General features: G+C 32.3%; 3 protein-coding genes across 6 annotated transcripts in view; all 3 read right to left on the bottom strand.

The window, feature by feature from the left end:
- The window catches only part of LOC145332511 (cysteine protease ATG4A-like), a 56,561-nt gene extending 52,617 nt beyond the window's left edge, over positions 1 to 3,944 (bottom strand). For all 4 annotated transcript variants that reach the window (XR_013884190.1, XR_013884191.1, XR_013884192.1 and 1 more), the window contains exon 1: positions 3,834 to 3,944. The gene's annotated coding sequence lies outside the window, so the exon portion shown is untranslated. The remainder of the gene's footprint in view (positions 1 to 3,833) is intronic.
- A 294-nt stretch (positions 3,945 to 4,238) lies between these two features.
- LOC145332385 (cysteine protease ATG4B-like) lies at positions 4,239 to 13,041 on the bottom strand. Its single transcript, XM_080177385.1, has 9 exons — positions 12,896 to 13,041; positions 12,252 to 12,320; positions 11,934 to 12,030; positions 9,690 to 9,737; positions 9,065 to 9,112; positions 6,943 to 7,034; positions 6,159 to 6,201; positions 4,831 to 4,941; positions 4,239 to 4,259 (listed from the first exon to the last, which is right to left on the bottom strand). Exons 2-9 carry the CDS (start codon positions 12,284 to 12,286, stop codon positions 4,239 to 4,241), a joined length of 495 nt encoding a protein of 164 aa, XP_080033511.1. The 5' UTR covers positions 12,287 to 12,320; positions 12,896 to 13,041.
- Positions 13,042 to 13,114: 73 nt separating this feature from the next.
- Positions 13,115 to 16,367, bottom strand: LOC145332350 (speckle-type POZ protein-like). Its single transcript, XM_080177349.1, has 2 exons — positions 15,594 to 16,367; positions 13,115 to 15,157 (listed from the first exon to the last, which is right to left on the bottom strand). Exons 1-2 carry the CDS (start codon positions 16,351 to 16,353, stop codon positions 14,937 to 14,939), a joined length of 981 nt encoding a protein of 326 aa, XP_080033475.1. The 5' UTR covers positions 16,354 to 16,367; the 3' UTR covers positions 13,115 to 14,936.
- Between the last annotated feature and the right edge of the window lie 534 nt (positions 16,368 to 16,901).

The raw sequence follows: 16,901 nt of genomic DNA, 5'->3' as shown, positions 1-16,901 counted from the left end.
AAATAGGCCATGTTCAACCTAAAATTGTGAAAAAATGGTAAGTCCTAGCGTCCTCAGGGTTTTTGTAAATGAAAGATATGGCATTCATTTATCGTTTGCAATTGGAGGCGTTGTTCTAACTTGATTTTTTCATAATTTTTTTTTGTCTTTATAAATGTATAATACCCTAATGTTTTTTTCAGGTGATCTGGAAGCATGAACAACCCAAATGCATGACCTAAGCTTTAATCATTACCTTGCCTGTTGTGTGATGTACATTACTAGTCATTTTACTACTTGTATTATGTCATGTTTTGTTGCCTAAGCTTTTCAATTTGTAAAGACATTTAAAATTTTTCAGACACATTTTTATAGGGTAAGGGGGGGGAAGTTTCGGTAAGGGGCTATTTTCGGTAATTTCGACCTACCTTCATTAAATGACCTTTTTGTCCATGTTCCTTTCAAAAAAACATGAAAGCAAATTTGTTCCTTATTAAATTGCCTACAAAAAAGTATAAAATGAATTTTTTGTGAGATGAATATTAAGGGTACTTATTGGGTCTCAAAGTCGGACGAAAAAAAATTTTTTAGTAGGTGTGTAAAGATCGACGTACACAAAAATTGGTAAGACCTAGAGCTGATCCGAAAAACTTTTTGAACTAAGAATTGCCCGCTTTTTCCAAATCCGTTGAGAGCTTTAAAATCGGGATAATATTTTTTTCAAAAATGACCAAAGTTGGCGACGGGGGAAAAATCGGTAATTTCCAAAAATAATTTACTATATGTATTTCACTAACCTAACCTTAATTTTCTCAGGAACCATTTGACCAATAGAGATGATTTCTTAAACTTAAGCTTTTATGCTTATAAACTACCTTCTAGTTTAGAAGTCACCCCCTTGCTGCCAACCCCTAGCTCTCCGGGGCTCAAAAAAACCTAAAAATTAACCTAACCTAAATTTTCTCAGGAACCATTTGACCAATAGAGAAAATTTCCTAAACTTAAGCTTTTATGCTTATAAACTACTTTCTAGTTTAGAAATCACCCCCCTGCCACCAACCCCTAGCCCTCTGGGGCTCAAAAAAAACCTAAAAATGAACCTAACCTTAATTTTCTCAGGAACCATTTGACCAATTGAGATGATTTCTTAAACTTAAGCTTTTATACTTATAAACTAAGTTTAAGTTTAGAAGTTGTCCCCTGCTGCCAACCCCTAGCCCCCCGGGGCTCAAAAAACCCTTAAAATGAACCTAACCTTAATTTTTTCAGAAACTATTTAAACAGTAGAGATGATTTCTTAAACTTTAGCTTTTATGCTTATAAATTAACTTCTAGATTAGAAGTCACCCCCTTGCCACCAACCCCTAGCCCTCCGGGGCTCAAAAAACCCTAAAAATGAACCTAACTTTAATTTTCTCAGGAACCATTTGACCAATAGATATGATTTCTTAAACTTTTACTAAACTTTTATGCTTTTAAGCTACCTTCTAGTTTAGAAGTCACCCCCCCCCCCCGCCAACCCCTGGCCCTCAAGGGCTCAAATAAAATTTAAAATTGAACCTAACCTTAATTTTCTCAGGAACTATTTGACCAAGAGAGATGATTTCTTATACTTAAGCTTTCATGCTTATAAACTAACTTCTAGTTTAGAAGTCACCCCACTGCCGCTAACCCCTAACCCTAAATTGCGCAAAATTAAAACCTTTTACTGGCCCCCCTCCTCCTTATTTTCATTTTCTGTTCAGGGATACATCAATTACTAAAATCAATCAATAAATAAGGAAATTATGCCCCAAAACATTAATGTCCCTGTAATAAGGTTTCCCCTCTGGTATACTGGATTTTCTTGATTTACCTCACTCAACTTTCTGGCGTGTTGTACAGTGAAAAAACTACCCCCCCCCCCCCCTTATTTTTGATTTTCTTCAAAATTAAGGGGGGGGGTTAAGTCTTTGCCTTGCTGAGCTTTTTTCCTCCTTGCCGTTTTCCAGACATTAAAAAACTACCCCCCCCTTATTTTTGATTTTTGTCAAAACTAAGCGGGGGGGGGGGGGGGGTTTCGGTGCTCCAGTCTACTACATGTAAGCAAGTACCGAAATATTTGAAATGAAAATGTATGCAGGGTGAAAATGGTGAATTTTTGTCAAAGATGACACTTTTGCTTCAAATTCAATTTTTGAGGTCAATTTTTAATCAATTTTCATGTTTTTTGGGCTAAATCTATAGTTCAATGTGAGCTTTTTTAGGATCAGGCCTAAAAAGTAATAAAATACGTTTTTTTTCTTATATTAATTTTAAGTTTTTTTTAAAAAAATTTTCGGAAAAAAATCGAAAATTCGCGTCTTTCAAAAAAATTCATTTTTAACATAGAAGGAATAGTCCGATCATTATGAAACTTTTTGTGGACAATCCCTATAACCTATACTAATTATGATTATTTATGTTCGACTGGCCGTTTGGCCGTTTTTCATCGATTTTTTTTAGGTTGAAAAAAATTACAGATATTTCCCCCGGTGGTGGGGAATTTTCGGTAACTTTTTTGCGGTCATTTTCGGCAAACTTCTAAAAGTCCTAGGATAACGTCCTTTTAGGACCTGATAGTCCTTTCCATAAGCTTTCTACCGGTCTTGGTTTCATTTGAAAATATTAATATTTACCCCATTTTTTTTCAAAAAAACCGGAAAAAAAACCGAAATTTCCCCCCCCCCCTTACCCTAGTAATGGGAAGAGTATATCACCCAAAGGAACGCCTTAAATATTTGCCTGAAGATCTAACAGCTGCATTGGCTCATGTAAGAAGCGGTATGTCTATTAGAAAGACCGCTAGAAGATTTAAAATTCCATATGAAACCCTTGCATCTTTTTCGTATAAGAGGGTGTACGCGATTTTTGCGCGGTTTGGATTTTTTATGTCAAATCGGCTAGGATTAAGCTAGAAAGGTGTTTAAGGTGTCTATAGAAAGCTCTTTGCATGTCCTAACCAAAACTCCCCAGGATATGGATTCTATCTCCAAGATTAAGAGTACATATTCAAGATTTTGTATTTTCAAAATTCTTGTTGCATAAAATGTGTTGAAATATTAGAGTTAGACCCCATATCATTTCGAGTTAATTGTCAGGCATGTAATTTTACATCTTTAGACACCTTAACCACCCTTGTAGGTCAATCCTAGCCAATTTGAGACAAGAAAAAATGTATCAAAAACTGCTGTCAAAACTGGCAGGATTTTTAAAATTAAAATTTTTTTGGGAAAAATCACTTTTTTCAAGAAATTCCAAGACCTGCGAATCAGAAATTGACTCTAATTTATGTATAAAGCTTAAAAAATCCTAATCATATAATAAAAAGTATGATTTTTTAAAAAAAAAGTTTGCATGAAAAAAATTGATGTTTTTTTTGCGATTTTACCGACTTTTTTCAAATTGGGAAAATGTGGTCAAAAAATTGTCTGATCTGCATGCGACTAGTACCGTTAGAAAGCTAATGACCTCAGCTTTCTACTCATAGTTTAAAATGTTAAAAAAAAAAATTTTAAGGGGGTGTTCCACCCTCCAAAGTCAACTGACTGAAATAGCCCCACCGGTGGGGTTATTCCGGTATAGGCCAACCGCCGCCCTTTAAACCGATTTTTGACCGACTTCTAGTTGCGAGATCTTAACGGGACCAAGACAGGCTTCTTCGTTATTGCCGTATCTTTCATTTGCACTCTTAAAAACCGGAAAAAAATTTTGGGAAGTATGTTTTTTTTGTTTTAATTGACCGGAATAGCCCCGCACTACCCTACCCAAAACCCACAACAAAAACCGGGTTTGGGTTGATTATGGGTTAACAATACTGATAAATAATGTATTACCTGATGTATACTGTAAGGGGCAGATTTCTTATCCTGTTATTAATAATGCACAGATTTAGTAATAATTTATGACAACTTGACTTTTCTAACACATTTGATAGAATGACAAAATTTTGATAAACCAACCTAAATAATTAACATACTAAAAAAATTTCATTCCCCTTAAATTTAAGAGAGGTGTAAAAATTTTAATCTGACACCCTCTTGGATGTTTTATGGAGGGTGAACACCTCTGTTTTTACATATTTCAATGACTGACACTAAGAAAATTCTCTATCTAAGCTGCCGGACATACCCTAGTAAATAGAAGTAGCTGTACTAATAAAATAATATAAAAAGTTGTATATTTGTGCATTTTCCTGAAATTTTTTGAGAATATTTGTGTAAGTTTGTTGGTCCCAAGAATTAGATTCCCATCTCCAGTTTCTGAACGTAATAGGTAACACATAAAAAGAACGACAATGTTAGCCACATCATTAGTAAAATAATAATCCAACACGCTCATTGGTAGGGAAAGATTCAAGAGAAACACACACCCGACTATCTTGGATCAGACAATAAAATTCAAAAATTTAAAATATCTATTAGGTTTGTAAAGCTGCATACCAATTTATTGTGTAATATAAGTTGTAAAACAAATGTTCGAGCTATCTTTACTTTTAAAAACTTTGAACTATAAAAAGTTGAATCCTACTTTTTTTTTTGTATCATAATACATATTACCTGCACCGAAAGGGACAATGACAAATATTCTCAAATATGACAAATATACTCATATTTATCGTTGTTAACTAAAGGAGAGGTAAGTTTCTGGTAAAATCCGTAAAGGTTATGTGTTATAAGTTAAAACAGTAGTAGAACAATAATAATGTATGTTAACTTATAAAAAAAAAATTTTGTCTATAGTTCTTTTCAATAAGAAATACACATATTTAGAGAATATTATCGTTATACTACTAATTTTAAGCTCTAAAACACACACCTTTACGGATTTTACCCGAAACCTACCACTCCCTTTATTATGTGATAGATTCCTTGAGAGGTGAATATCCATAAGACAGGAGGCCAGGAGCATTTGACCACATCTGAGCATACACCCCCAACCCTGTAATCAACATACAAACACTTAATCCAAGTTGTGGGCGGGCATGAGTTCAAATCTCGAAACAACTCCCAAGGAAGGTTTATAAATATTTGGGGGGGGGGGGCGGGGGGGTGAGGTTACAGACACCCAACCCAGAGAAATCTCCTAGGAACCCCCCCCCCCCTTAAAGAAAAAAACATTACTTTTTAAAACCGAAATTAATGTGGAGGGTCGACTTCCCCCCACCCCCGATTACCCCAGTGTGTCTATAGTCTATGTCTAATGGCCTCTGGGGGCACAGCCGCTAGTCATATTAAACAAATAGATAATAGAAATATAGTATTGCTGGAATGACTTTCGAACACAGGTTTTTCTATTACGAAAAGTTTTATCTTAGCTTAAGATTATCATATTTTAAAGTTTTAAATAAGAAATAAACACAATTTTTTTTTTAATTTTTAAAGCAAAATAAAGCCTTAGTGTAATGTAAAAATTGCTGTGAATTAGGGTTGGCAATCCGGAATCCGCCCAATTTTTGGGCAAATTTTGGAATCCGAATCCGGAATCCGTTTTTTTAATACCGGATTCCGGATTTATAATTGGTATGCTAAAATTAGCGTCTTGAGTTTTTTCTTTCAACTCTCGCTTTTTGAAGTCAAAGATTATCATCATTACATATAAATTTTTTAAAAATCTGGTTCGATTCTCGGAAGTGAATTATAGAGAACACCAAGGACATTAATTTTTAGGACATATGTAGCACCTACTTTTTTTAAAAAGCCTTTAAAAATACTGATAGAATCCGGAATCCGAATCCGCCAAAAATAAGAATCCGGAATCCGCCACTTTTTTTGACGGATTCTTTTAAAAATCCGGAATCCGAATCCGGCCCAAAAATTCGACGGATTGCCATCACTACTGTGAATATGAATGAAAAATCTAAAACAAGAGAAGAATAGTAATTTTATTAAACCCCAAAGATACAGGGAAAGGAAAATGAAATATAATCATAAACTTCAAGTTTAACCTACACAATTAACAGTGTATTATTTCAATTTGGAAAACCTTTATTTGTCTATCATCCATATCTTTCAACTCTATCTTACGCTGTAAGGAATACCGCTACTTTATTCCCCTGGGAAAAAAATAGTTTCTTGTCGTCCAAAAGTTGTAACTCATTCCTACACAAGACAACTTTCAAAATCTAAGATAATTTTGAGTTTTAAATGTTTGTTTTCCTGATCACTCTTGCATTCTGATGAGCCAATAGGAGGAAAATCTTTTCTGAAAATAAAAATAATCATTATCTTTAATCAATCAAGCATGAAAAACACAATTGAATTATTGCATTATTATTTCAAACAAAGGATGATACCATACGTATTTGTGATCCGGAAATGTCAAAGAGATATTGCAGCTGATGTTTATCAAATTTCCCCTATAAACCTTACAGCATTATAATAGACCACTGTAGAATATTGATTAACCAAAGTTTCTTAGTGTTTTGACCTGAGCCGACGTGGAGAATAGAGACGTTTCGCCGAACCAACTAAGTTATAGAGTAGATGCTTCTTAAATAAGCGGGAGCATTTCTCAGATATCAATCGAGTAAATCTCATTCCCTTTGTTACAACAGGGAGACTGACATACCGACAGATAAAGTAAGTTTAATAGAAATTTTCTCATATAATTTTCTTTACTCAAGTGTTCTAATTTAAAATAAAAAGTAACAAAATTATCGCTTGTGATCCAAACGTTAAAAGCAATCCTTATAATAAAGTAACAGGATGTCTATCTGTTTGTCAGCCTGTCTGTACCGAAGGATCTCGCTAACCGCTGAAACGATCAGGTTCTCCTTTACAGAGTAGCTTTCTGGAAAGGTTTTGGAGAAGGGTACCACCACCATCCAAAATGAATTCGCCCCTAGAAAAAAATTCCCCCGCCCCCAATTCTTTTTTATATTTATTATAAACTTAAATTAAAAATAAGGGAGGGGTGTTCGACCCCCCTTCAAAAATAAATTACCTGTAAGTAAACCAGATTCTACTTTGTACTAAGTGTCGTAATTCTTCAAGTTGACTTTGCGCTGACCATTTCTCACCCAATATATAAACAGGCTAAAAATACAAAGAAAAGTATTATTTCTATCTTTGTTACTAAAGACCTCAGAAAGGGCATCTATTGATTTTCACTTCAGGAAAAGCTAATGAAGTGTTAAAAGTTGGATAAATGTCAAGTAGCATTCTGCCTTTCTGTCTGTTAATTTTTTTTGATAATTTATATTTTACGTGGTAGGATAAAGCTTTCATGGTAGCTTTTTTTAAAATCTGGACAATTTTTTTGATTTATAAAATGTATAATGTTAGCATTTCTAGACAAAAAAATCTTTTAAATCATAAAAATATATGGTTCTTTTATAGTAAACTAAGTACGATTCACTTGAAGATAAAATAAAGATTTCTATGAACTAACCATGGAAAAATAGAAACATAAAAAGTAGGACTCATTATCCGTATTTTTTCTTCAAGAATCTGTCGGTCGTCAGTAAGTCAAAAAGTCTGCACACGCGAGTAACAGGGTTGGTGTGAAAAACCCAACTGTTTTTTTAAATGTACTTTTTTCATGAATTTTCACTCTTTATTAACTCATTAGAAGCAAATTTGTTAGAGTATTATATGAAATACCTAACTGATAGACATAGTGATTTGTTTTGATGCCTTTGAGATGAATATAACACGTCAATGGTTAAAAAAAACTTTTTTTTCAAAAAAAGTTATAAAAAACCCGAGTTTTTTTCTAACCATGCCAAGTAACACTATAAAACCTTTAAAAAATGACACTAATCCCGATTGAAAGATGACCAAATATCAAAGGAGGAATTTAACTTATAACTAGGGGGGGGGGGGTAATTGTAGTTGATTATACTATCCCTGTACCCCTGGTGTATCAACCCAAAACCAAAGACAAATAGAAAAAAAAATTCAATCAATTTTTATTTAAACAATTCCTCTTATCTATTATTGAAGATAAATGGAATAGGTACAGATATTCAAAACATCAACATTTTAGACCACTTGAAAAAAACTATGCTTAGACTTAAAAATAGACAGACAACCTGTTACTTTCATATATAATAAGGATTCATTTAAAGCAGCAAAGCACAATAGGGCCCTACCATATATTATATATGTTCGTCTGTCTGTATGTCCACCATCTTTAACTTATGCAAACCACCTGTTTAATTTTTTTTTTGCTTTTTGTAGACATGAATGTATGTTCTGTTCACTGAGAATTGGTCCAAGATAAGGATATATTGTACTTACGTCACTTTTACTTTTTACATTTACAGTGGTCGGAACATGGAAAGAAACGAAGTAGTGGGTGTGATAGGTTATTTTAGATTAGGTTAAGTAATTAAAATGTTAATGATCACCCCACAGGGGCGCGAGATAGAGGAAAAGATACCGTAAAAATACGACTAAACCCGCTACTTCGTTTTCTTCCCCTTGATCCCAGTGGTCTTTTATCAAAAATACTATCCCTTAAATTGTCTAGCGAGCAAAGAACCCCTCCGTCCCCCCTTCTATTTTTGAAATCAATTGAAAACAAAGTATTATAGGTAGTTTTTTGTTTCTTCTATGACTAACCACACTGCGAGGCTAACCTGTACCGAATTTAACCTAACCTGAGTCTGACTGAAATATAAACAAGCATACAAAAAACTATCCCCCCCCCCCCTCCCCCCACAGATTTACAATTTACCTCAAAATAAATGGGCAGGGGGGCGGGATTCTGTAACCAACCCAGGTACAGATAACTAATATCATATATAATCAAATTATCAAATGTTATGACATAGTCTAACTGCGTTAATCATATCGGACGGATTAAAATTAGAACAGAATTTCCAGTACGGCTTTAATACCAGCTAATAACCGGTTCTCAGTCATACAGAAAAAGCATGTATATCCTCCTATTACAGACAATTTTACAAGAATATTAAAAAAATCATAAAATTAATTTAAATTTGGACAGCCCGAACCTTCGGCCACTCGTGGCTAACAAAACTGGTTTTAAAGTGCGGAAAGCTTTCAGTTCTAACTATTAAAGTTGTAGGTTTCATTTCAACGCCTAAGGATAGTTATACCTGATTTGTATCTGGAAATAAAGGTGAAGTGTCAAGAAGGGAACGATCCTGAAAAAAATAGGAAGGTTAGTCTATTGTCTCCCTCTATGGTCAAATTGTCTAGTATAAAGTAAAGGTTTTTTGAAAGTTCTGATATAATTTATGTAACTAAACATTACGTAAAGTAAATTACTCATCGATTACTAAAGGGATAAAACAATGGCCGATAGTTAAAATCTTCTAAAAATTACAATTGGTGGTTAAAACGTTTGAACACTCAAAAGAACCAAGGGGAGGGGAAGTTCTGACACATTTGCGTAAACCTGGTGTATAGGCTTTATCTTTGGACTGGGAAGATAGGTTATTAGGGATAAAATCATTCTTATATGATGAATTTCCCCCAGATTTAAGATTTTTTGGATAGGCCTCCAGGTTCCGGAGCTCCAGGTTTCTAGGTGGTCTATGTACAGGTAAAAATAATTTTTTTTTTAAGTTAGATGTCAGCTTATGAGACAAAATATGTATGTTTTTTCTTCAAATATGTGAATAACAATCAAAAAGAAGCATATTTTGTTTTATAAGTTAACCTCTAACTCTTCAAAAAAAATCTTATTTTAAATTTTTACATATCAAAAAAATTATTAACCTGATATTTATAATTCATAAGTCGTTCTGCTACACTTGCACAATGACTCTGAAATAATAATAAATAATTTTAATAGATTAAGAATGGATACATTGTTACTTGTATGTATGTATTTCATCAATTTAACTATCGATATACAATTTATGATAATAATATAGGATAAGGTATGAATAGTTTATGGTACAAGGATAGTAGAGCTTAGTACACCTCTTTTAGTACATGGCAATACTGGTAGAGGTTTTACTACTAACTCGATTATGATCTGAAATTAGGGGTGAAACCCCTCGGAGATATGATTGCAAAATTAAATGTGACTTAACTGGTGGTTATTATGTAGTTATATTGTAGTTATAAATGTAGTTATCTTGTAGTTATAAATGTAGTTACCTTGTAGTTATATATGTAGTTATTATTGTAGTTATAATGAAATTTTGTAAGTAAAACAATTGTAGAAATAATGAATGTCTAAAATGTAAAAAATATGCTGATTTGTGTGTTTAGAAGAAAATTACCTATGCTGATTGTATCATAAATAGAAATTTTTTATTGTGATATTTAGAAGGAAGCTACTCTATATTTAGATGTCTAAATTGTTTGAAGCTGTGATTTATTAGAATGGAATGTGGTGGCCGTTTAGGATATGGAAATTTGGTTTGGAGAAGTTTACATTGCTGACATTTTTGTTAAATTATCTATACAATATTGATATTCCTGAAAGTTTAGGTTAATATATGTAGTCATAAATAGATAAATGCCCTTGCCCATCATTCAATAAGCATAATCTAAAGACTTTTTTTGGGAGACCTTTATAATAGAAAATGCTAACCCCTACTCTTAGCTAGGAAAATTCTGATACTAGGCCATTGTTGTCACTTTTGTTACAGAAATGAATAATGTAAGTAAAATTTTATAACTAATGTCTAGCAGATTAAGAATTGAATGTGGTGGCCGATTAGGATACATTATTTTAGGTTTGCAGTTGATATTGGTGACATTTGCTGTTAAATCTACTTAATAAAAAACACCTCTGCAAATTTAAATTATTATATGTAGTCAATATAGATTCATGCCCCATCCCATTAAGCATAAATCTAAGGACTAATTGTTTGGAGACCTACATAAAACCTAGAAAAATGCTAACCCACCTACTTAGCTAGCAGAATTCTGATGCTAGGCCAATTTTGTTATGAATATTACAGAAGTGAGTGATGTAAGTATAATTTTACAACTAATGTCTGGCAGATTAAGTTATATTAGATTTGATGGAAGATTATTTTTGAAGGCTAAGTTGACTATGAAGTATTACTTATTTTCTTGGAAATAAGTGGCCGTTTTAGGTAAAATATTTTAAATTTGAAGAATTTTATTTTTATAAATGAAGGTGGAGATGACATAGTAGCGATTTTAATTTATGAGGATTATGAAATTTTGAAGATGAAGTGTTGATATTGTTTAGGAAATGTGGTTGACATTGAATTGGGTTTGTAGATATTATCACTTAGATCCATTTTGATTTGTAGTTTCTAGAAATTATGTCTTAGAATAAATATTTTAATATAACTAAAGTTGATATTTATAAGTTACATTTTTTGTATGAAGTTACTCACTTAAGTCACAAGTGAGTTTACTGCAGCTTTCACATTGTGCATGCGACTGTATGCTCTGAGAGCTTACACTAAACTGAACTTGGATCTTACACCGGATTATCATGTACTTTAATCAAAGTGAAACTTCTAGCTGGCTAAATTAACAATCCCCTCCCCTTGGGTTAATGAACTGACCAATAAGTGAAGTCTATGTCGGCAACCTATATTCTGTTAAATTGTACCAAAAGAGAACATAGGACTTGTACAAAGCTAGTGGGACGATTTTGCAATTTGCACTGACGTTCAATCTTGTATCAGATGTACCTTTATTTTTTTGTTACTAAGAAAATAATAGGGTAGTTAAAATGTTGCCTACTTTTTGTTTCTAAATTAATCAATTATACTTCTACGCCCCTAGAGGCCTCTTGAGGCAATTGAGGAGGGGGGAATTCGATAACCCATTTATAATTTTAGATTTAAAAATTCTAGGGGCGATTTCTCTAGGGAGGTCAATGATACCCTCACACGATATATTTATAAACATTCCCAGGACCTATGGGAAGCTAACCTGTAAAGGAGAAACATTTCGGTTAAGCGGTTAGGGAGTTACTTAGTACCAGACAAACATCCTGTTGCTTTATTATAAGGATTGGCGTACCTGAAGAGATTCCGCCATGTTTTGGTAGGTATTACTGGCAACACTTTGAACTGACGACGCGGCATTGCTCGCAAGCTCCATTATTGCTCCACTTGCGCTGAAAATATACAAAATTAAGTGTGGCATTGCGCAAAAAAATCAGAGAATTGCGCATCATTAGTAACATTAGGAGGATAAAATAAAATGTAAAAAAAAATCCTTAGAAAAACAGAATTATGCTACGAAATTTATTTTTTAAAAGACAATGGTAAAGATATTACATGGGGAAAAACAGCCTGGCAAATATGACTTTTTGTATTCAAAAAACCAAATCCTTACCTGGAAAGATATTGTCTATACCCTGTGTACTCCATCCATCCGCCTTGGAATGGATCCTGATGGTCTATGCTACAATACATAACACATTTTTTAAAACAGGTTTATGATAAGTATTCTTACCTATAGATTTAAAAAATGAAAACTTTATTTGATCACAATTTATTTGGCCGTTTCCTTAAAATTGGCGGGAGGGGCTCAGTTTTTTGTGTTTTTATTATGTACTTTGTGTCAGGTTATGGTTATATTTTGTAAAAGGTAGCCCCGCTGGTATATGATTTTTATTTTCGTTTTTCACACTCAAAAGCTACATTATAATTTGTCTATACGTCCAACAGTAACCTTATAGGGATAAATATGAGTTTCTGGACTTCTATTTAAGATAAACTGCTGTTTTATATGAAAATATCCCAAACTACGTCCCATAAATAATGTATTTTGTCTGTCAGTTCATGCTACAAAGCATGTTAAAATTTTATTAAGATTAAGATATACAATATACGTTGAATAATCAAATATTCTCTTTTTTTTTACCACAGAACAGCTGCTCAATAACTCATTTTACCGTTTCTCCATACATTATTTCTTGAGCTTCGCTAATTAGGGATATTGTTATCCTTGTTTCCATTTAAATTTGTGTTATGTGCCTTGGAAAAGTTTTTGTTATTCACCACCACCAAAACAATCAGTTTCCAATTTTCCTCCGAACTAAACAAATCTATCAGAGTAATTCAATTGTCTTTAGAAAATGTTTTTTCTTCTTTTTATAATATCAATTTATTATTATATAACTAAATTTTGTATTTGAATTAAACTTGATTTCTTTGGAAAATTGTTTCAGTAACAAGCAGTAATTTCTAGCATCATTTTTAATTTTCTAAAAAAATACAAGATTTACAGGTAGGTAGGTAGATAATGCCATTTTTCACAAGATTTTTCACAAACTTAATTTTCTTTTTGGCAATTTTTGCTAAAATAGGGCTTCTGTAGTGTACATTGCCAAGAAATGCTTTAGTAGAACATTGAAAACGAAAATACAACTTTTAGTCTCTATGCTTGCCTTACAGTGTAAAAGCTTGCTTTTACACTTTAATGTCCTCTACTCCAATGCCTTCTATCTTAATTAGGTAATATAAAACATAAAATAGTTTTTAGTTTTATAATTGCTAGGTGTAATCAAATAATTTCTTTTTTTACGGTGAATCCACTAGGTTTAATTTTGTACTATTGAACATAATTATTTAAATGCAAGATATTTGATATTTAAATATACATATAGAATATATCAATGGCAAGTAATGTTGTCAGGCACAACAAAAACATGCTTGCCCTAAAGTTTAAAAAATTGCTTTTACTCTTTTCCTCCAATGCCTCCTATTTTAGTTAGGTAATATAAATCATAAAATAGTTTTTGACTTATTTGCTAGGTGTAATTAAAACATTTCTTTAATAAAGGTACTAAGAAAGAGGGGTAATATATAAGGCTCCACCAATAAAAATATCCTGGGAGAACTCGGCAGACCTGCTATTGGGTAGAAACTGTACACATTTTGGTATGAAAGGCCTTATTTTTTTTATTTCTTCCCAATAAAAAAGTCGGCTATAAACGGTCGAACTTCTTAATTAAAACCCATAGATCAATTAGTTTCCATAGCTTTCAAATTTCGTTCGGACGGGTGTTAGTGACACTACTCCTTAACTTTTTATAGATTTTTATACATTTAAAAAATAGGAAAAATACTATTAAACTTAGATAATAAAATACGAGTCTATTCCCTTTCCATTTTTATTTTGAAATTAATTGTCATGATGCATTTTTTTTATTTTTTTTATTTCGTTGGTTCATATATTTTAAGGTGTTGACGCAATAATACCCTCTAATAAAATCAAAACCCTGTATCCGAATATTAAGCATTAATTGTTCTAAATGTTGACGAGATCTGAAAGTACATACCATGCACAATCTATTTTATATTTTAGAAGTATCTTATGTAAACTAAAGGAAGTTAACATATGATATACCAGTTTTAAAAAACAATTATTCGGTATCTTTTTTTAAGATAATGTTGTAGTCTTAATTTTCTCATATAAAGTAAAAATAATAATAATTAAGTAACGTGCAATATTTTTTTGTAATGTTTAAAAAATATTTTAATTACTAAAAGAATCTAATAAAATAGTTTTAGTCAATACTGAATAAACGATGATAAATCCTTTTTAAAACTATGTAAAAGTTCCTCTATGATTGTGACAAATTGTTTTACTATACATTATTCTTCTTGTCTCATAATTCTATTATTTCTATATTAAGGTGAATCCAATAGGTATAATTGTGTACTATTGAACATGATTATTTAAATGCAAGCTATTTAATATTTAAATTTACATAATACATATAAAAATATCAATGGCAAGTAATATTGTCAGGCACAACAAAAACATGCTTGCCTTAAAGTTTGAAAAATTGCTTTTACTCTTTTCCTCCAATTCCTTCTATTTTAGTTAGGTAATATAAAAAATAAAATATTTTTTGACTTATTTGCTAGGTAAAATCAAATCATTTCTTTTTTTACGGTGAATCCAATAGGTATAATTTTGTGCTATTGAACATGACTGTTATTTGGTATTTAAATACACATATAAACAAAATATCAATGGCAAGTAATGTTGTCAGGCACAACAAAAACACTACTTGTTATTTTGCTTAACAACTCCCTTCATAATATCCATTACAAGCTCATGTGAGACCTTCTTCATCTCAGGTTTTTCCATAAAATCAGCGATATTTTGAACTATGTAGTCCATAGCTGCTTCCTTTAACATCTTGCAGTTATGGCTGTCAGCCAAAATTAAGTAGGAGATAGCATTCTCATTAGTAAGATTGTTCATCATGTAGGTACCGCACACATCTAAAAAAAATCCAACAATAAGCTCTAGTTTATAAACTTTATACGGGATGCTTTTTTTGAGGAATTGTTTTGGAAGCTTATTTAATCCATACTACTTAAAAGGAGAATGTGCACAAAAATGAGCTGGGTAAGGGGGTGGGGGTTTACTCAATAACCCAGATAGAGTAAGCTAATTTTCAGATTTAAACTTCTATAGGGCCAAAGTTACTTTTAAAATATTGCCGACACAGACCTACCTACCTCTCCAAAAAGAAAAACCCTATTCTGGGAGTGGGAAATATGGTTGGTTAATACTATTGGGTGTTTCTGAGAAACCACTAATGACTAGAGATAAATAGAGCAAACCTTATGCTAAGACTTTTATAGGTCTATGGTTGCTTTTTTGAAATACTGTCGACCCCCCCCCCCCCCCAAAAAAAAAAGACATAAATCCAACCTGTTAAACTTTCTATCATGTACATGTCTGCCACTATAAACAAATCAGCAACATTCTCTTCCAGTTTCTTCACTTTGCCACTGTAAATGAAAGAGATAAGATCCTTCAGTACTTTAGGCTCCATGTTGTCAATTTTGACACATCCTGTCTGGCTCTCTTTACATTGATTGGTAAACATAGCTTTGAATACAGAAGATCTAGATCCTAGTATAGCTTTGTGGGATTTTATCTTGATATCTTTGCAATGTATTTCAATATCAGTGAAATCATCATTTGTTGACAATTTTTCTAAGTCATCGACTAGGCTCATGGTTGGATCTTTCGGTTTATCTTGAACACCTTCGGACTCAAACAAAACTGTCAGAGTTCCATTTGGTAAAACAATATCATGTTGTGATTTTAACTTCTGGATTTTAACAAACTTTCTAGAGCCCCAACCGTCATTTTGCTCTAAGAAAGTATAATCTTTTAATTGAATAATTTGAATAATAAGATTTTCTTCTTTACCTAGAATACCCATCTTGTATGAAACTGTACATGAGTTTAGGCTATCATCAGGGATAAGGTATATTTCAACCCAATCTGCATCTTCATCTCCCTTTGGATACAGGTCCAAATGAAACATTTTCTGTATTCCCTCTTTTCCAATCAGAGTGAATTGAGGGGATTTGATACAATCTCCACGATTTACATTCAAATCAAAGAAGTTTGGGATTTTCCATTGAAAACTATTTTGACATATAGTACCAACTACAGACATATTGAGAGAGATTGTTTTCTGAAATAAAAAAATAATAATCTTTATTTGGATTCCATTTTATTTAATGTGTTAATGCACCTTTGTCATTTATAGTAAAACTCAGTTTTATGGTTTTTAATTTACTTGCGGCTTTGCACCTAGAGACCCCTTACCAAATTTTAAATTTTAGTTTTAAAAAGAAATAAATTTAATATTTTGTAATTTCTCTTTAGAGTGATGAGGTAACCTCTCCCCCAAAAACTAAAAACATTCCTAGTACCTACAAGAAGCTACATTGAAAAGAACAACCATATTGCTTTAGCAGTTAACTAGATTAATTGGAAGTAATACATCCTGTTACTTATATTATATAGGATAGCTAAAAGAAATTTCTAATATTCTGCATTAAATGTTTCCAAAAGTAGATATTTGTATACTTTGTATGCATAAACCACAAGAATATCAGTAACATACAAACATTGTATTTCATAGCCCCCCCCCCCCCCGCCCCAAACAAAATAGAACAAATGAAATGGCCGTCGTGTTTAATGAAAATAAGACAAATTTTA

This window comes from Acartia tonsa, chromosome 11, assembly GCF_053477335.1.
Source record: "Acartia tonsa isolate MP-2025a chromosome 11, ASM5347733v1, whole genome shotgun sequence".
Taxonomy (NCBI): Eukaryota; Metazoa; Arthropoda; class Copepoda; order Calanoida; family Acartiidae; genus Acartia; species Acartia tonsa.
This window is presented reverse-complemented; position numbering and strand designations above follow the sequence as displayed.

What these genes read in the sequence shown, in the direction of transcription:
- LOC145332385 (XM_080177385.1), bottom strand. Translation starts at nt 12,286, where the DNA reads ATGGAGTACACAGGGTATAGACAATATCTTTCCAG. An exon ending in AGAATCTGGTTTACTTACAG is followed by an intron (nt 6,202 to 6,942) that starts GTAATTTATTTT and finishes TTTTATTTTCAG; the next exon opens with AAAAGATTTTCCTCCTATTG. An exon ending in CATCAGAATGCAAGAGTGAT is followed by an intron (nt 4,942 to 6,158) that starts CAGGAAAACAAA and finishes GTATGTTGATTA; the next exon opens with CAGGGTTGGGGGTGTATGCT.
- LOC145332350 (XM_080177349.1), bottom strand. Translation starts at nt 16,353, where the DNA reads ATGTCTGTAGTTGGTACTATATGTCAAAATAGTTTTCAATGGAAAATC. An exon ending in CATGATAGAAAGTTTAACAG is followed by an intron (nt 15,158 to 15,593) that starts GTTGGATTTATG and finishes GATTTTTTTTAG; the next exon opens with ATGTGTGCGGTACCTACATG.